This window comes from Equus przewalskii, chromosome 26 (assembly GCF_037783145.1).
Source record: "Equus przewalskii isolate Varuska chromosome 26, EquPr2, whole genome shotgun sequence".
In the NCBI taxonomy this organism is placed as follows: Eukaryota; Metazoa; Chordata; class Mammalia; order Perissodactyla; family Equidae; genus Equus; species Equus przewalskii.
Window position 1 is genome coordinate 27724639 of NC_091856.1, and position 20885 is coordinate 27745523.

Genomic DNA, 20885 nt, shown 5'->3' on the forward strand with positions numbered 1-20885 from the left:
TTCAGCCAGAATATAACATTCTAGCCTTTTACCAATCTAGAAATGTTTTCAAAAATAAAATCTGAAGGACATAACCAGTTGTCCTCCATACTCTCAAGAAATCTGTTCAATTGCTCTGATTTCAGTGTTGTTTTTCATTAACAAAAGGTAGGAAAAGGAGGATTTGTGGAGTTTTCAGGGCTGACTTAAGTAGTTTCATATAAATACCTTCCAGACAGTGGAGCAGGCAGTACAGTGAGGGAGTAAGAAGGCCTAGCACAAAACATGTGTAGGAGAGGAGGGAGAGAAAATGACAAGCAAACCCTGGGTTTCTCCCTAAGCTTCAGGATTCCTCATTTTCTTACTAAAAATAAATTTTAAAGCATTTATCTTTCCTGAGCTTCACAACTAACTTCCTATTCTGAATAAGAATAATCTTCAGATATAATAAAACTAAGGGAGAACGCCAGACTTTAAAGAATCTGGGAGTGACAAATTGAGAAAAGAAATGTGGCAACCCACGGAAAAATCTCAGTCCGGCTTAGATATGACTTGTAACCGAAAGTTATCTCAGGTTTTCAGGTCCCACTCTTCTGAGATGATGAACTCATGCTATCTCTTAATGAGAGGCTCATATCTGCCTTTGATGTGTGAAAGACACTCCCAGTTGGAGGAGAGTACAAGAAAGATCTAAAATATTTGCTTCAGCTGCAAAGAGCTATTAATGAAAGTTTAGAAAATGAGGTAGCGTTAGGGGGAAAATCCTTAGAAAAAAGATGACATACTCTCATCTTGTGAACTCTGAGGGGAAAGTATTCTAGTAAAATAAAATCTGACAAATAATCTTCCCTCCTCTACACACTAGAGTTCTTTACCCTCCTCTACCTTGTCCAGAGCACATTCTTAATCCTCTGGCATGCAGGAGACAGAAAAAGGGCTTCATATAATTTGCTATACACACAAAACACCAAGGGTCAGACTCACATAATAAATACAGAGGTTATGAAACCAAACAGATTCATCGGCTCAAATAGGGGAGAGTTTTAGAATTAATTCTTGTAAAACAACCTTTAAGTGTATTTGAGAATGGGAGCACTTACAGTGAAATCCTGTGCGAAAAAAGGAACTCTTGACAAGTTCGAAGAATTCCCCATAATTCTCTATACTGCTAATGTTCTAAGATTACTATCATCTTCTTAGTTGTCAAAAAGCAAACAAAAATAGAACCCAACTTTCTTAATCACCTATTTATGTATCTAAATATATTGTCTAACAATCTAATCTATTCAGTATAGTGCCCAGGTACAGAAAACAACTGTTTAATAATTTCCATAGGCTATTAAAGATTTTCTATCTAGAGTTTGGGACAATTTCAATCACTCTTAGCTAATCTATAGCTAATAACTACACTCCCTGAATGATCAGGGAGAGCTATAGAGGCAGTAAATTATTTGAGACCTTTTCTTAGGATTCTCTTTGACAGAGAGTAGGAGAGAAGCATATGATGAAAATAACAAATTACTTTCTGAAAAAAAAAAAAGATTCTATGTTGCTAACTTCTAAAATTAGGTGTTTTATATAACATTTTTACCTATATGCTAACAACTTTACAAAGTAGATCTCATTATCTTTATTTTATAGATGTGGGAAATGAGGATCAGAAAAGTCAAGTGATTTGTCTTTAAAAGCTTTTCTTTAGAACTTTAGGTAACTAAACACGAGGACATCATCTACTTTCTGTGGAAGGAATAAATAAAGCTAAGGGTGTTAAGGAAGGGAATTTGTGTGTGTGTGTGGCAAAATTGGACATTGGGACAGGCAAATATTGGGATTGGGAAATAAGCTATCTCACCAATCTTATTCATTCAACAAGTCCTTATGGAGCACCTAGGACAGATGAGGTATTCTTACGTGCTCTCCATCACATCTAAATTCTTGTAAAGTCTCTAGGAAATTACATAATTTTTCTTTTCAAAGTTTCCATATTCCTAGGCCAACGTGCCATTGATTCTTAGGCCAATGTGACATTCCTTTTTCTCCTCACACATGCCTGGCTGAAATTATGCCAAACCTCAGCAGCTTTGAGAAGTGATAAGTCTGCTAGAGTATTTATGTTAAAAATAACAATTTCAACAGCATAACTGGAAATAAATATTATACTCAAACAACCACAATTTAAAAGTGGTTAAGTAGAAAGAAATGTGGACTGATATGATTATCTCAGGATGACAATCGACAGCTTCCCTACTCACAATCAACATGTTACAGTATTCAAATAAACTTTGTGAGCAGAATAACTGCTTCTTCTCAGTCTGATTAACTTATTCACTTATTCAAAACATTCTATTTGCCTCCCCATCTTTAAATTCAGATAATGTAGTCTTTGGATTAAAGACAAGAACTAGGGAAAATAGTTTCTAGTCTCAATTGCTATGCTGGTTTGCAGAGGGAGCAAATCATTTCAGGCCTTTTCTTATGATTCCTTTTGCTAAAGAGCAGGGAAGAAGGAACTGCTTAACCTCTTCATGCCTCAGTGTCCTCAGTGAGTAAAATGAAGAGAATATCCTGACTGCCCCTTCAGCTTGATAGAAACTAAAATTTATTAAGTAAAGCTCCAAAGTGGGTGGGTGCTAAGCACCATCCAAAAAAACCCAATAATTCCTCAATCTGAGTTGCAAGTTCTTATTCTATATTTGAGGAACACAACACTGATGAAAAGAAGATTAAATCAAGGGTTTTGAGGAGAGAAGGGAAAGGAAAGGATCATCACCATCAAAAAGAAAGGGCAGTTATTTTCTCTTTTCCTTATATTGAGAGGATTCTGAATTGTCTGTCACAGGCAGAATACTTGGAAGACGTGGCCAGTTCAGGGCAGAGGGTCACCTCTGGAGAGAAGGGGTCTCAGAGTGCTCTGGAGTTCAGTCTCCTCTGCACACACACAAACACAAGTGCACAGCGCCCCAACGCTGTTTGTCCCCTCGGCCTCACAGCCCTGCCAGTTGGCAAACCCAAGCCAGGAAGTTGTCAATTCCAATTGCGTTTAAGGCCATGTAGTCCTATTAAAGAAGGCTTGCTGGTTAAGGGGCGTCCTCTGTTTCCAAAGCATGGGAAAAAAAAAAAGGGCTATGCTTAGATTGGAGCTGGCAACTTTCACTGACTAGAGTTTTCAAGGAGCTATGAATGAGTTTAACAAAGGAGGTCTGTGGCTAGTTTCTGGCTGAAGTCCATGTCAACAGTTTTTAAGGTCACAGGCCACACTAACTAACATTTATTCCCAGCAGACCCTGTTCTAAACACAAGCTGTAAGTAGTACAAATTTGGAATTTTTCTGTAATCCCTTGAGATATTCCTGATCCTTCCACATGTTTCTGCTCAATTAAAAACAATTCTCACTTTGCACCACAAGAGAGGCTGTGCTCAGCAATCTCAGTCCATCCTTAGGGTAGATGAACAAAACCTGGCAAATCAAAGGGCTCGAGTGGGGAAGGGGAGGAATTCAGCTGGATCACACTGAAAAGTGCAGACAGCTCCCCAGGGGCTCCGTCTGTGAAAGCATAAAACGGGTTATGACAGAGATCCTGAGGCCATAAAAAGCAGGTTTGAGGCACGCATTGGGAATAGGTTCCTAGTGCTTTTACGCAAACAAGACAGAAATTTCTGAGAAAATTAACAGGTCAACTAGGTGAGTGGAGAACAGTGATAATCTATAGGACAGATCTCAATTAAGGTGAACTCTTACTCATTAATGTTTCTGAAGTCAAGATGGTGCTTGGAATCAATCTGAAAATTTAATACCCTTTAAATTTAATCTGATTTAAATTTAAATCTGAAAATTTAATAGCCTTTTTTCCCTCTGAAAAGCTGTTTTTATATCAATGGTGCATTTTGTATCTGAGGGTATTTTTAAATCTTGCAAGGTAACATGGGAATAATTACTTTGGATTGAGCACCAAAAACCTCACTTAAACCTCATGGCTACCATGGGAAGTATTTTCTATTTTACAGATGATGAAACTGAGGCTCAGAAAGGTGACGTGATTTGCTACATTCCTACAGTTAGCAAGTGGTAGAATGAAAATGTGAACACAGGTCTGACTCCAGAGCTCAAGTCCTTTCCACACACTTAGGAGAGACAAACACACACTAGAGTATAGTCATCATTTTGGTAGTTAAAACACTACCATTTGTGGCATACTATAGTTGGAATTCTGTGCTCTATAAAAGTAGTTATAAGTTTTCCAAATTAAAAATATGTAAACTGTGGTGCAATGATTATTTGGATTGAGCTTGACAGGATAAAACTGCCAGAAGAATTACTTCATTAAAGATATACAAAGAAGAAAATTAAAAACACCCATGATCCCATTATCTAACTATTCTCACTATTAATTCTTTGGTATCTAATTGCCCAGTCTTTTTTTTCCTATGAATTTTTTACAAAATAGAGATCGTATTGTACACAAAAATTCATCTCTAGCTTTTTTTGCATAATATTAGGTCCTGGATGTTTTCCATGTCATTAAATAATCACCAAAACATAATTTTAATGGCTGCATGGTATCTAAGATTAGCTATCCCCCTCCATAAATCGTTTCTAATTTTTCATTCTATACGCTACAATAAACATCCTCATACATGTATCTCTACATATATTTCTGAGTTTTCCTTAGAACAGATTCCCAAAAGTGGAAATAATTTTAAGGGTTTTGAACATGTATTGCCAACTATTTTCCGGGAATGTTGGACCATTTTACACCCTGACCAACAGTGTGTAAGTGCCCACCTCATGGTCACCAAGTGTCATCTTCAAGTTGATGTGGCTAGGTTCATGTAGACTTGGTTATAAACATGCCCACCCAAATCACATCTAGGACAATGACACATATGTTACAATTGGTCTATCCTTCTATTAAGAACTTCCTACACTGTGTAATGTTGTAAGTTGCCAATGAATACCCTACCAAGATCCTTTGTCTATTATCTCTAATCCTCACCAAAAATGGTAGATATGAGAAAAGTAAAGCTCAGAAAGAGTAAATGAAGCACCCAAAAGCACACTTCCACATCAGCAGGACTAGGATTCAAGCCCTGCTCTGACTTCAGTCCAAGCTCTTTATGCCATGCCATTTTGTAGCTCATTTTACCTTTCAGGAATGATCAACTTTCCTCTCACAACTCAAGACTACCTCTTTCTCTAGCAAAGCCTCTTCAGACAATGAGGCCACATTAATCTTTGGGGAAGTAAAGGACAATACCTAGATCTCATGGGTTTTGAAAAGGAGAAGAGTATGCTGCATATATTCTTTAAAAAGCAAGAAGCAAGTGGTGACAGTGTAGGACAAGGGCAACGTTCATACACGGCCGGCAGAACCGTAAAATGACATAGACACTTTAGAAAACAATTTGGCATTATCCAAGAAACTTAAAGATATATGTATCCTATGATATTCAACTATCCAAGCTATTCAATTCCTAGGTTTACATAGTCATAACGGGGTTTCGGTCAACAATGGACCACACATATGACAGTGGTCCCATAAGATTAGCACCATATAGCCTAGGGGTGTAGTAGACCCTATCCTCTAGGTTTGTGTAAGTACACTCTACGTATTTTCACAACGACGAAATCGCCTAGCGACACATTTCTCAGAATGTATCCCCATCATTAAGTTACGCATGACTGTACACCAAAGAATTTAGTGCCTGTGTGCATCAGGATACCCGTTCTGGTATCCTAAAAGCCATGAACTAGAAACAGCCCAAATGGCCACCTACAGTTGAATGCATGAGTAAACTGTAGTATGGTCATACAATGTGGAACGCCATCTAGCAAAAAAGACAAACTACAACTATAAGCAAGAGCATTGATGCATCTCAAAAGTTAAGAAGACTTAAGATAACAATTCCAAATTGCATAATTCAATTCACACAAAGTTCAAAATCAGACAAACTATACCATATTATTTAGGGATACATACATGGGTGAAAAGAATTATTCTGGGGTGCTGGAGATTTCTTAACATAGGTGGTGATTACATGGATATTTGCTACATAATTATTTTTGTGTACTTATGTGTGTATATATAAATATACATATACCTACGTATATATACTTATGTGTGTGTGTATATATATAGTTAAATTCAATGCATTTTTCTATTTGCAGGTTATATTTTACAATTTCCAAAAGGAAGGCACATGATTGTGATTAAACATTTACACAGTAGATACAATATACAAAGACTTTATCAAGTGCTCAGTTTTATTTAATCTTCACAACAATATTCTGAATTAGTACTATCCTCAATTCACCACTGAAGTAACTGAGACAAAGATAAATGATGGATAAGTGAAAACTTTTATTATAAATGCAATTTTTAAGATGATAAAAAAAATCAAAAATAGCATCAATGTTGTTTCCATTACAACACAAGTACTAAATCTGAGGAAAGGATAAGTTCAGGGAGTTCCACGATAGGAAAGTTAAACTCTCTCTTCAATAAAAAGCCCTAATTTTAATCTCTGGGGAGTTTTAATGAAGAGTGAAAAAAAAGATTTTTAAAAAAAGTATTGTTTTCAGTGGTTAGGAAACAATGGTTATCTTTACTTACTGAGGATGATCAACATTCAGTATATTTTCATATACCAAAAAAAGAGAAAAAGTACAAACTAAAGATTTCTCTAAAATTGGTATCCAAAATTATACTTTTTTTTTTTTAACAGAGGTGACAGTGAAATCCTAGCTCAGCAGAAAACTGGACACTAGCAAATATACTTTCTTTAGAGTCTTTTTGGCTTGGAGTTTTTTTTGTTTGCAGTGGCTTTTTGTTTTTTGTTTTTTATCCTACCAAAGATGACTTGTTTTCCTATGGGACTAGAATTAAAAAAAAAAAAAGGAAACTAGTCATTAAGAGCCCAGGCAAAAAAACTACAGGACACTGAATTTCACCCAACTTCTTTTTCCACCACACTTTTAAATAAGTTTTTTTAAAATGTCAAGTTTTTAGAACCAAGCATTTTTTGCTGCATTTTGGGCTCATTAATACACATAAAGAGCTAGTTAAAATACCAGACTGAATAATGAACAATGGGACAATTAACCCCACATACAAAGCTCCACCCACTCTACTTCAAAGGCATCTGAAGTATAATGGATTAGAAACCATAAATGATGCCTCTCAGAATTAATTTTGTAATAAATATTGCTTTGTATTATAGATAAGGGATTAAAAATCTCCACAGTGGCAGTCTAACAGTTGTGAATTGAGTTAAAGGACAACAATTGCCCTTGGTTTTGCTGAAGATTACTAGTAGTTTCATGTCCCATGAATAGGAAATAAAAACCTATTCAATTTCCATTGCATACTAAAATATAGAATTTAATTTTATCTACAACGTTTAAAAATCCCATAGGTTTCCACATAAAGTTTTAAGATATGTGTCAATTGTTTTCATTCAGAATATCTTCAAAAATTAAAATTTATATTGCTATCTAACTTTAAAAGTATTCCCTTTATGCTACTACTTTTTTTTTTTTTTTTGCAATTTACAATACAACTCATGCTAATGAAAAGGATTCTTTATTTTGAAGATGTAAATGTATAAAGTGAAATACGAAAAGAAAAAGTAAACTAAGAACATTATTTAACACTTGATTCAACTAAGACTTTTGATACTATTTTTTCAGAAGTTAACTATTTTTCATTGTCAAGAGTCAGTGTAATAGCTAATATGTAATAGCTTACACATTAATTTTTAACAAAAATACCAAGGTAATTAGCAGAATGATGAATTCACTATGACAAATACGTTTTTTAAAAGATCCTAAGTCTTAGCAAGAAATATTTTTTCAGATTACTAAGAACTTCTTCCCTTATAAAACCATCTCACACAAATAAATTATACAGTCAAAAACATTCTCAGGAAAGAATATCTAATGATATGTAAAGATGCTTCCAATATAATAAGTGAGAAAGCTAGATACAAAACTATACCTACAGCATGATCCCAATTCAAGGAAGGAAACACCCCTAGTCACGATCGGAGTCATGAGATAATAGACTGCTTTTCTTACTTTTCTGAAGTTTTTCTGAAATTTTTCTAATGAAGAAGTATATCTTCATAATCTCAAAAAATAACATATTAAAAATAAGAGGTTCATAACTGATTGTCAGAATTGTGGAATCTTCGAACCGCAGAAGGCATAATGCTTCTGTTTGAAACACTATAAAGAGGTACACTATTACCGCAGTCTTCCGGAGCCTCTCCGTGAGGAAGAAATGGTAGGCTTCCTACTGCTTCTAAAACTGATCGCTGGAAGGGCCAGACAACCTAAATTTACACTCCTCTTTGTATTCACAAATCTATCTTGCTCTTAAAATAAGAGTGCAGCTTAGACCCGAAGGGTAACTTTAGGTGTAAAGCATATTGAGTTCTTTTCCTTTCAACCCCCTGCCCAGGGAACAGCAAAGATAAAGCTCAAATAAATGCCTTTTGCTTGTTATTGCTGTTGTAGGAAAGTGGTTTACTTGCAAGGAGGTCCAAGAAAAATTGTTGACACTTAAACTCAACCAAAAAGCACCAACTGGCTTCTCCTGTAGAAAGTTCTTCCATGTCCCAAAAAGGGTCCCTTATACGGAATGCTTAAGACTCTTTCAGAAGGAAGGCTCAGTTTTACTGGTTTTCCATTCAAACATACTTTGCATCAGATTTAAACAGAAATGATCATTTTCTTTACTCTATAATCAGATGATTGGATTGATTACATCGATTGCAACAATTTTGGCTAAAGGGAATGTGACTCTTTGATGCTAACTGGAAGTTACTGAGTCTGGAAACACCTTAGTCTCAGGTGACCTTGGGCTTTATCCTCCTGATTTGGAGGAATCATTGCCACACCTGGACAAAACTCTGGATTGAGTGTCAGAAGACTGCTAGCAGCCAGCTAAAGAACTTGGAACAAAAATCTTCCCTCTTCAGGTCCCGTTTTTCATCATTTATAATATGAGAGTGGACTGTGGTATATTATTTCTAAGAGCTCTTTAAGCTCCCATCTGAGATCATGGTGCGATTGCAAACTAACCACCATGGCTCTTCTAACTAAATATATATGGAGAGTTGAACAAACTTTCAAAACTTGTAAAGGTTGCTTTGGTGGCAAGAAAATAAAATTTGAAGTTTTGAATCAGAGCCAAAAGAAAGTTACTGGAAATAAGCCCAAAGCAGAGAGTATGAGCTTTGGGTTGGATTTTGGGTTCCAAACCAAATTCCTTTACTTTACTCCTGGTGAGATCTTGGGTAAGTCACTTTATGTCTCTCTCTCTCAATCCTTTTATTTCTACAATGGAGATAATTTCATAGGTTGCAATAAGAACAGATGAAAATTATATAAGCCACCTGGCATATTAAATAAATGCTGATAAATGCTAATTCTTCCCCCTCTATTCCAAGTCCTCTGTAGTAAGCTGTCCTGACTTACTCTGTCCATCTACAAAATGGTATAACACTAGCCATCAGCAGCAATTGCTAGAGGTAGCAAGATGAGTGAGACACGGGGGAAAAAAAAAACAAAACAAAAGTGCACTCCTGGAGCTCCTAGGGTGGTTTCACTTGCTGCCCTGTATCAAGCTTCATGAGCATTAAGACACCGAGCGAGAAAATACCATGTCTCTTGTAATGCCCAACTCATGCAGTCTTAAAATGAAAAATTTCTTTCAGCCAAAGTCTTAGAGTTTCACATACCCACAATCCTGGGCTCAGGTTGCTTGCGGGAAGGCTGAACCAGGCTGGTCTTCTTTGAAAAGGACCAGGAGGAGAAAAGAAGCTTCCTCCTACAGGAGACAGCCCGGAGGCTGGCTGCTGGTGCAGAAGACACACCTCTTTCCAACTGTCCAGCTTCCCAGCCCTCGAACAGAACGCCACTAGGAGAGCAAGGGTAGTTTTATTTATTTCCCCTTCTTCTTTTCAAAGGTGATTTTCTCTAAACTGTACAGCTTGGTACTATTGTTGAGTTGTGGCTCCCCAGAGGATTATACGTTGCTAAGCATGAAGGCATCTGTATGGCAATAAAATGTGCAACATTCCCCAACCACTTCCTTTTATTTAATTAAGAAAAAAAAGTTATAACCTCCCACAAAGTGATGTTCGGATGAGCACACTCCCCATGTAAGCCTTTCAAAATACTGAGGATCTCAGAGAGGACCCCTGGCCTAGTAAAACAGGGCCTCCACAGGCCTGTGGGTTCGGCTTCTGACAGAAGCCATGTGCCAGGACCCACATGGGTGGAATTATAATCTGCCATAGCAATCGGGCCTTCTCCCAGCTGACCATCCAGAAAACAACATTGTACCTATCATACTTTTAAGGCGAAGAATTAAAAAGAAATCAAACAGCTCCAGAGAGATGAAAACACTCGAAAAGCAGAGGAAAGTCTTCTGTTAAATAGTATGAAAGAGCCAGGTTTCCCAAATGGCATTTAAGGCATTGGGAAGAAAGGCTGATTTCTCCCTTAGGGACACCAGCTTCGATGCCCAAACTGCCCTCAAACATCAGGCTGTGCATTTTTGTATAGCAGGGTACCCTCAGGCGAGACAACCATAAATAGTAGCTTAAAACAAGAATAGGAGATTCCATCTGTTTCTGGAATATTTCAGCAGCACCTGCTTTCAAGGTAAAAATCTGGGAGCTGTCCCCACAGCCTTCCTTCCCAACTCCCTTCCCCATCCCCCACGCACTTATTTTAAACGAAAGCAGCTCACACACAATTCAAAAGGGCTTCTGCCACTGCACCTGCCTAAGGAAGGAGTCCTTTGATTTTTCTCCTGAACTCTATGTGTTATTTAAAAAACACTGGAATAGTTAGGCAGAGAAGCCAAAGTTCTTAAAACCAGACTCTTATTACTTCTGGCTTCTTTTTCTCTATCAAAACTGAGCTTTTCTGTATTTTTAGCAGAAATGAGTACAATCAGATGAAAAAAGGTGCAATAGCTGTTCCTGTCATTAAGTCAGAAAATATTCCAGAAGGAAGATGGTTCTCGTTTAACATAATTAATGTTTAAACACAAGCCCATATGCCAACCTGCATGGAAAGAAGGACAGTAACTCCCCGACAGGGGCCCAGGAACATATTTCATTAAGTTCACTTTAAAAAAAAAAAAAGAAGTAAAGTAGAGGCTTGAAAATTCCAGTCTAAATCAGGATGCTACCCTTCCTTCTAACAATAACCAGGAAATCCTCAGCATGTGTAAATAGCAATTTCACGTACGAAAAGACATTTTATCCTTGGTCTGCAAACATCAATACTCCTAACGCCTGCCCCAAACCATCTGATGGCGCTCCATTTGCTATGGGATAGACTCAAAATCCTGAGCACGTCCCACAAGGGCTTTCATAGTCTGGCCCCAAAACTTTTATGGCATCATCTTTTGCTACTGCCTTTGCATCAGAATTCTCATCACTCTTTCGTCTCGCTACATCTTTCATTTGTTTGGGCCTTTGTACACCAGTTCTCCCTGCCTAGAGAGCTTTTCTCCCATTCTCCTCCAGGCAAACCCACTGATTGTTTACGACCTAGTTTAACTGGAAACCATCAACAACACTTTCCCTGTTTCTCTAAGCCAGAGATGGCCACTGCCTAATCTAGGACCCCAAAGAACCTTACACATACATATTTTTTTAAACAGCATTTATCACATTATATTTTAATTACTTGTTTACATAGTCATTCCCAAAGATTGAGTGGCTCCTAAGGCAGTAAAGGGTAGCAGAAGTGAAATGGGAGGCGGGTATCAAACTCAGAGGTGGCCTGAGAACAGTGCACCCAGAAGTATATTCAATTTTAAATTTGGTAAAGGACAAAAAGTACACATTGTTTTCAGTTTGTAATACCAAGTTCAGAAAGTTCAGCTCATCCAAATCTTGGATGAACATGACATCTGAAAGGTTCTCACATGGGGAGCTGGGGCTAGATCTTCATGCCTATTTTAAGGAAACTTGAGGTAAATAAAGATCAAAGACAAAGTGTTAAGCATTGCTCATTCCTGGTATATACCACGTGCTAAAATACTTACTTACAAATAAAAATTTACAACGTTAAACTAAAAAAATTTTAGATACCTACTTGATGAAACAAGTTATTTCTTCCCTAAATGTATAATAGGTTGAACATTTTATTTGGGTACAAAGATAGTTACTCAAAATTTCTCAAGAGCTTAAATAAGACCCATCTACATAAAGGAGAAAATTGTAGAACACAAATATTTTTAAAGTTCCTTTATAAAGAGTTAAAGAAATTTAATTATTGTACGACACATCTCCCATAATTCACCATCCCCCAACAACACAGTTATGACTTTGAACTCATACTCCTTCTGTTCATCCAAAACCAGAATTTGGATATAAATAGCATATTTCATTATAGTTTTAACCTTTATAGGGCATGCATCATTTGAGCAAATCAAAAGCCATGAAAAAAATTTGGTTCTAGGTCACTTTGTTACATAATATTTGGGAGATTTCAGAGGTAAAAGCTATACCACCTCAGACTCAGAGGGTGCTATCTGAAAATGCTAAAATACTCTCTCACATTCCTGGGTTTATAACGAAGAACTACTAACTTACCCATAACTATTGTACTCTTAGCTGGCGCTTTTAATCTCGTGTTAACTATGATCCAGCAACTAGTTAAATAATATTATGGCGAATCTCAAGAAAAACTAAAATGCTTCAATAGAAGGAACTAGTCAACCATGGGAGGAAACACTGCATTTGACTTTATATACCACGGGATTTGTGTTCATGAGACTTGTTCACACTCTAGTACAACTACGTTTCTGTCAAGGTCAGTTGGTGACAAAAGTTCAAACCAACTTTTAAAAAATGTTTAAAAATAAAGACAGGGTTTATTTTTCAGAGATTCATTCTTTCATAGAACAAGTATTACTATGTGCAGATATTCTTCAATATACTTTGTGTGTATTTGTGAACAAAACAAAAATTCCCAGCCTTCACAGAGCTTACATTCTATGGGGAGGAACAATGTCACTAACAATGAACCTAACAAGTTATATTGTATAAAGGATGTCTAAGAACCTTTCATTGTGAAATTAAGTTTAAATTTTGTAATACTGACGGCTTAGTCCTTTATGAATAGAATACCTGTCATTTAACATTGGATCTCCACTGTGAGATTCAAAGGTACACTTCTTAAAACTAATATGAAGTAAGTTTGGTAATCTGCACCATACTTCTGCAAATAACTGTATTTCATATTTTCTCTTTGAATAGTATCCCACGAGGCCCGTCCTCTCACTCAGAGCCATGAGTGCCCTGTTCTTCCTTTCAAATGGAATGCATCTCACTGTCTCTGAAAGCTATGCACACAATATCTTAATCAAGCACTACACTAAATGCTGGAGATACAAAGTTACTTAAGACACAATCTTTATCCCAAAGAGTTAACTTTCCACTAAAAGTAAGACAAAGGATGATCAAAGCTTATGAGTGTGTAATTGCAATACGCAAAGCATGCTGTATGATTACCTCCGCCTGGAGACTGCTCTGAGGAAGTGCTTATGCTGAGTCTGGGAGGATGGGTAAATGTATGAAGGCAGAGAGGTCCAGTGGCTCATATCGTCCATGAAGCAGATGAGCTTGAGAGAGCAGTCAGAGAGGAAGTGATCCTAAGAAGCTAAATCCTAGGACAGCGGAGGGTATGTCTGTACTGATGACACCTCGGGGAGCTACATCCCTCATGAGAAGAAATAGAAAGCAAAAGTAGAGGTGGCTTATGAGCAGACTTGAGCTAGAGCACTGGGCTCCAGAGCACACTGAGAATGGGGAGTGGACCTCAAGGCACAGGTTACGAAAGGAAAAGCATCTGAAAAAAGCAAGGAGACCACGCAGCAAAGAGGACAATGCCAACACGTAACCCAGATCCAAACTGCACCTGGTTCTCTTGGCAGACCGCTCCACTCTCCATTGGACTTGTCGCCCAACCAGTCATCCAGGGTCATCAGTAGACCTTTCCGATACACTAGTCTCAACCCAGCAATGTTCCCAGACCAAGTACAGGGGAAGTTCCACTGTGTGTGCCCTTTATATATGCACAAGCTGCATACGATAAAGTGAGCTTTCCTGCCTCATGAAACGCATGTCCCAGAATTCATATAAGACTCTTTACCTTTTAAGCACAGTCACTATTCTCTGGCACTAGAATATCAATAGTAAGGAGACACCATGCCTTGGGATTGTTCTACGTATTATATACAGCATATAGTAGGAGCACGATCGTCCTTCTCCCCAGCTAGTCTTGGGAGCTCCTCAAGGGCAGAGTCTAGCTAAGAGCAGGCACTCAGTTAAAGGCTGGAAAAAAAAATGAATGAATTAACCCACCAAGTTTTTTCCATAGTTCTAAACTAGTATAACAGGTAGAAAACACACCAATTGCTGCTATTTTTTCACTCTAAATGACAACAACATGAAGGCTATTCAACTAGCTTCTCACAAATATCAAGTTCATGACCCTACGTACAGACACACAAAGTCAAATGCTAGAATCAAAGGAGAACAAATTTTAAATTTAAATTTTTAAATAAACAGTTTTCCACTCAGAAATTTGCTAAGTGCATGTGACAGTGCCAGTTCAGAGCCCCCACCCCCACCACACATATTCCAGCTCTGAGAGGAAAAAACACTGTAACCCAAAATATTCTAGGGGAAAAAACCTTTCTGCAAAACTTCAAGAACTTAGCTTAACCTCATCTCCTCCAAATGACTACATAAATATGCAGTGTCCTGGCTAAAGCTGACATACAACATTAGGCAAAAATGGAAGAGAAAATTTTCTTTAAAAAGAAAAAAAGACCAACATTGTTGAATCAGAAAGGAAATCACCATTTACATCAAAGTCTAACACTCTGGACAGTTAATCCTTGGGCCTGGGCTCCTGAGATGTGCTCGAGAATGGCTGTACACATCCAACCTCACAAAGCATCCAGGCTGCACCTCCTTCCTAAGGTCTTTCCAGCAGTTGCCCTCTAGAGCCCCAGTTATAGACTTGGTGAAGAAGGCAGTTGATTTTGCTTGGGTAAAAATAATAATAATGATAATAGTTGTGCAGAGAAAAGCAAAAATAGCAATCTAGGCCAACAGTTATTGAGAAAGGCATTTCAAAAGTCAGCCCCTCTTCCCCTTATGGTGTGAAGGTGTGTGTATTTGGGGGGCGAGGGTGGAGGGGTCTTTTCTTGGTAGGAGAAGAAGAAAGTACAGAAACTAATACGCCAGAGAACTACTCTTTCTGGATTTCATAGGGGGTCTGGCCTTTTATCCCCAGGCCCAAGCCCAAGACTAAGGACCCGGGTTTTGTCAGGGGCACCTCCCCGCTGTCCTGCCCTGCTGCTCCACATGAGCAGAGAGAGACAGGAGGCAGGCCCTCTGACACCTACTTAACCGAGGCAGATGGAGAGGAGAGTGTGTGGGATGCCTTTACTTCCCCCTCAGGAGGCGCCCAGCAGGAGCCCACAGAGCCAGCAGCTCCAAAATCAGATTTCCACACATCCTCCCACCCCAGAACACGCCTTACCCCTCTGGCAGGAGGAAACAGAGCATTAAGCAAGTGTGGCTCTGGTGTATGAAGGGGTTTTAGAAGACCCAAAGAAGCTTTCTTACACGATTCTGCACTTTTTTCAAACCTCTACGGACATAGCCAAGTTGGGAAACAGTTATTCACTCATTGACCCAAAGAGGGCAAGGGTGTTACTTTGAGGAGGACACAATCAGCGTCTGCAAGACGTCCTGAGCTACAGACACATACTTTATTAATAATCTTACATACACAAAATGTCCAAGGGAAAGCCTAACAGGCTAATTTCTGACAGCTCCAGATAACAGCAGGAGGAACTGAAGCCATGCTGACTCTCCAGCTTCCACACACTCCACAGAGGCAATGATCCCTTTCCCACCCAAGGGATGTGATACAAATAAATAAATACAATTATCTACAGAACTGAAAGTGCAAGAACAACATTGTGAAGTCTTTCTCCCCAAGTGCAGTGACTTGTGGGAAACAGATAGGAAAACAAAAGGAACAGCTGGAAAATTTAATTACAGAAGAGCAACGTAAGAGCTGACATTGTTTCACAGAACTAGCCAATAGCCAAAGCCATGCTCCCTTACCTTAAGATACAGAAGCAGCTCTTCGCTCCTGAAGATAAGCGGCAGAACCCGAATCTCTGTTTGCTGTCAATGTCAGTGAGCACGAACGTGAAGTTCTGGCCAACTTGGCTAACTGTGAGGCTGCAGCAGAGACAGAACAAAGGGAAAAATGAATGTGCTGTAAGTTGCTTGATAAAGTATCTAATCACAACAAGTCATTGAACCTGTAACATTTCCTGTCTCAGTGGAACTCTTTATAAATGAACTTAAAATTTACACACTTCAAGGGAACAGACTGTGAGCTGGTGAAAAAAAAAAAAAAAAAAAGATAGTAAGTAGCCTGTTCTAGTGAATCTCATTACCAAAGTAGCTACCCAACCTTCCACTTCCTCAGTTCAGGCAGGTAGCCCTGTTAATCATCCCACCAAATCCTGAGAGGAGCATCCTATTAACCTCATTTTATAGAGGAGGAAATAGCCTAGAGCAGCATTGCCTAAGGTACCAGCTGGTCAACTGCAAAAACATGGATTTTTAAACCTAGGCCTATCTGCCGCCAAGGCCCACTCTGCCAACTTAATGACACTCACTGGATCATTCCTCTGGTTCAGAAAATAACAGTAATTGCAACAGCACGATGTAAGTGTCTACTAAATGCCAGCCACAACGTTCGACACTTGACATATACCATCTCCTTTACTCTCACAACAACCCTGGAATTTAGATAATGTTCCCATTTTACAGAAAAGGAAACTAAAGGACGGCGTAGGGAACTGAATTAAATCCACAGAGTTACTAAGGGAAGGAGCAGGAATTCAAAAGAGGGCAAGGTTAGCTAGCTGTCACTTTCCTGCATTCCTATATCTTTCCATAATTTCTGAAATTATGAGGAACATGTTTCAAATTTTACAGTAGAGAAATACCAAATGTCTTAACAATGCAAGGTGCTTCCTAAGAAATGGAAACAAGGTTTTAAAGAAAGACAAAGAAAAAAGCTAAAACTCCTCGCATCAACACAAAAATCAGTAAACCACACACAAAAGTAACAAAAATAGAAAATGTTTCAAAAATTAAAAAGCATATTACTAATCAGATTAATCTAGAAACTTCCTTAATTTTTTTTTTCTGAGGAAGATTAGCCCTGAGCTAACACCTGTTGCCAATCTTCCTCTTTTTTGTCTTTTTTGCTTGAGGAAGATTAGCCCTGAGCTAACATCTATGCCAATCTTCCTCCACTTTATTTGTGGGTCACTGCCACAGCATGGCTTAGGAGTGGTATAGGTCCATGCCCAGGATCCGAACCATGAATCCAGGCCACCAAGGCAGAGCTTGCTGAACCTAACCACTACACTATGGGGCTGGCCCCAAAACTCTTTTTTAAAAGTTACAAAATGTTTCAAAATGCACTTTTTAAAATCAGTTTACCAGTTAGCTTGAATTCCTTTTTAAGAATTTAAATATTCCAAATTCTAATACACAAATTTATGCTAACATAATATTTTAGAATTTGACATTGAATTATTCAAAAGAACTCATTAACTCATATTGTATTTTACATATATCGTATTTTACAAAATATACTCAAATTGATAAAATATTCAAATCAATGCTCTCACCTATAATTTATTTTATAAATTGTCAGTAGAAATGAAAAATCATGGTTCACCAGGCCTTTTCCACAGGCAGACTTATTGAATCTTTGGATTTGATATGAATTAAGTTTTCAAATATGGATAGCCTTCCTTTCTGAAACTCCCTTATACAAACCACATAAGAAAATTGAAATTAAAGAAACTTTCAAGATATTCCAGTACAAAAGGTCAATGGACCCTACCTGGTCATATTTAAGGAAACAATTCCACCCCTTGGAGAGTAGTTAGAGAGTACAAGAAAATAATTCAGAAAGAAAAGAAAGTGTTCCACTCTCCTTTTTTAACTAGGAAGGTGAACAAAAACAAGGTGGCAATTTAAAAGCAATGCAGTAATAAAACAGGTGTAAGTAATGCTATCCCTCCACCTTACACAAGCCAGGAGAAGGAACACATTTCTATAAAAGTTATAGAGCTGTCAAGGGGACACCAAACGCTACCTTCTTATGGCTGTTATGTTTTATCTATAAAGCTCGGATACTGTGTTACTATGGTGATTTAAGACTATGTTTTAAAGGGGGATTATATGATTAATTTTAACAAGGTTGAGAACTGAAGATGTGTGAGAAACAGGATTCTAGCTCACATAATTAAAGTGATTGGGGAAAAAGGGGGCCTCACTGGGGGAGGAGAAAAACCTGTATTATTAAAATATTTAAAGCAACAGGTCAGGATGATTCTAAGTTACAAATAAGGTCATGCTTTTACGAAAAACTATTATGTGATCATACAAAACATGACTGTTCATTATTTTAACTCTTGGTTTGATTTCACTTCTAGAATGTTTAAAATGAAGCATCCCACAAGGAAAGGGTATTGATAGGACTGGATGAAAAGAAAAGACCCAGGATCTCTAGGAAAAGGACACAGAATGAACACAACTTAGTTTGTGAACCGAGTGTCATTAATGTCCCTATTATCTTTTCACTACCATTAAAAATGCTGAAAATGCTTTTAGCTACATCACAGACTCAAAGAAAGATTCATTACTCATTTACTTGGTTCAAATCCCAATCTAATCACTTGCTAACTGGGCCTTAATTTAGCAAGTTACTTAACCTCTAAGCACCTCAGTTTCTTCACCTGCAATAACAATATGAAACCCAACCCAAAGGATGTTTTGGGAATACATGAGATAAGCATTTAGCATAAAGGCTGGTCCATGGTAGGAACAATTAGTAACAGAGATGCAAACTATTAAGTTACCATCTAAGTGAAAACAAAAATTCATAAAAATCACACATTTGCTTAGAATCTTCCTAACTCAGCTTTACAGTACTTGTGAGTGGAGACAGGAAGGCTGCCTCCTTTCTCTCTTGTCTGTTGCACCTTTTCACCAAGGGGGAGGCCCCTGGGCGACCAAGTGAGCTGCTCACGCTTGCATTAAAGTGAACATGATTCTTTTTGAGGAGCCACAGCTTAGAAGGGGGCACTTATTATTCTCAGTTGATTCACCTTTTTAATTCCTAGTCGAGTGAAGTACAAGTCAAACTGTAAAATATTTTTTCCTTGGACAATTCCTAATAAACTAAAAGTCAGGCAAGGGCAGTCAAACAGGTTAACTTGAAGGTTCTGAATCTCCGCGGAATCTGTCATTCCCTTTCTACTTGCTGAGGTGGTCTATGAGAGTGCTCACTATTTCTCCATAAAAATGACTTTGAGGAAAGGGTCTGCTTCCTTAAACGCTGTAGTTTTTGTGTTTATCTTCAGGATCAAAATCCATAATTTCTTTTAACGGGAATCAGAGATTTTCATGATGATTAAAGCTGGGAGGAACCATAGAAACCATCTCATGCAATTTTCTTGTTTTATAGATGGGAAAACTGAGGCTCAGAGTTGTTTTTTGGTTATTTTGTTTTGTTTTTTCAAAGTAATCTGGACTAAAACAAAACCAATCCTGGTGCAAAGTCTTTTCCATTCTGCCACACTGCACTAAACACCAGGAAAACTCTCCTCAAGAAGTTTTCAACTCAGTTTAGGGAACTCAGGTATGTGGGGAGTTCAGATAGTTGTCTTATCAAACAGACTAACTATACTTGCCACTAAGCAAGAGAAACCAAATTTGAGTATTTCCAAGAATAAGCCCAGGAGATCAGGGGCAAGACCACCCCAGCTGTGCTTCCCATGCCTAAGTGAATACGGAAAACAAAGAAGAAAAGCAATGACTATTCAAACCACAGACATTAACCTTCATGCTGCCTTTTAAATGCCTGTCAGACATTCAAGGCTCCTCCAACAGCATTTTGCTTAATCTTGAAGTTGTTTACAGATTCAGTATATAAATGACATGAAATAAGTTGGATGGACAGTTGGATTCCAATCTTCCAGTGAGAAATGGGATTTCCATATCAGCCTTACTTGTAAGTTTAGTTGTCCATCTTACAAACTGAGCAACTACTACACTGAGCACTATAACAAACGCTGGATATACAACATCCATCCTGCTATGGAGCTTCCTATCCAGTTGGAGAGGAATAATAAACAAGTGTATCACAAAGCATACAGCTTGTAATAGTGTTACATGAAACCAAAGAAGGAACAAAGAAGAAAATGGAAGAGCAGGAAAGGCCCTACCAAGATAATGTGATCAGAGGCAGCTTCTCAAAGATGATGACAATACTGACCTAAAGGAGGCGATGAAGCAGCTACTTCAGAAGCAGGGGACTGGGTGTTCCAGGCAGAGAAAAGAGCTGCACAAAGATTCTCAGGCTGGAAAGAGTTAGGCATGTTCAAGGAACTAAAAGGACACCAGTACAGCTAAATGCATAGGAGGTAAGGGCAAAGTGGCATGATATGAAGCTGCTAGATAAAGCAAGCACCAGATTATGCAGAGAGGCCCACAGGTCATGGTAAAGAATAGGGATTGTTTTTGTAAAGGCAATGGAAAGCCACTGACTGGTTTCAATCAAGAGTATAACAGTCTGGTCTACAGTTTTTAAATTTTGATCTGTTATGTGGAGAACAGTTTGGAAGAAGAAAATTACCAGGTGGCTAGTGCAGTAGTTCAGGTGAGACTAGATGGTATCTTAACTCATGCAGGGAGAATAGAGATGGGTAGTGGTGGAGAGCTCCAAGTTGGAGCTAGCAGGTATAGATGACAGGCCTGCA

At 38.1% G+C, this 20885-nt stretch overlaps 1 protein-coding gene across 24 annotated transcripts in view; it reads right to left on the reverse strand.

Annotated features, from left to right (window-relative positions):
• The window catches only part of DENND1A (DENN domain containing 1A), a 513391-nt gene that overhangs the window by 325710 nt on the left and 166796 nt on the right, over nt 1-20885 (reverse strand). For 22 of the 24 annotated variants that reach the window (XM_070596419.1, XM_070596426.1, XM_070596409.1 and 19 more), the window contains one exon: nt 16153-16272. In XM_070596419.1, coding sequence (XP_070452520.1) covers nt 16153-16272 — 120 coding nt within the window. Of the gene's footprint in view, nt 1-9720; nt 9900-16152; nt 16273-20885 lie in introns of all 24 variants that reach the window. The other 2 variants (XM_070596432.1, XM_070596433.1) reach the window with 1 other exon arrangement.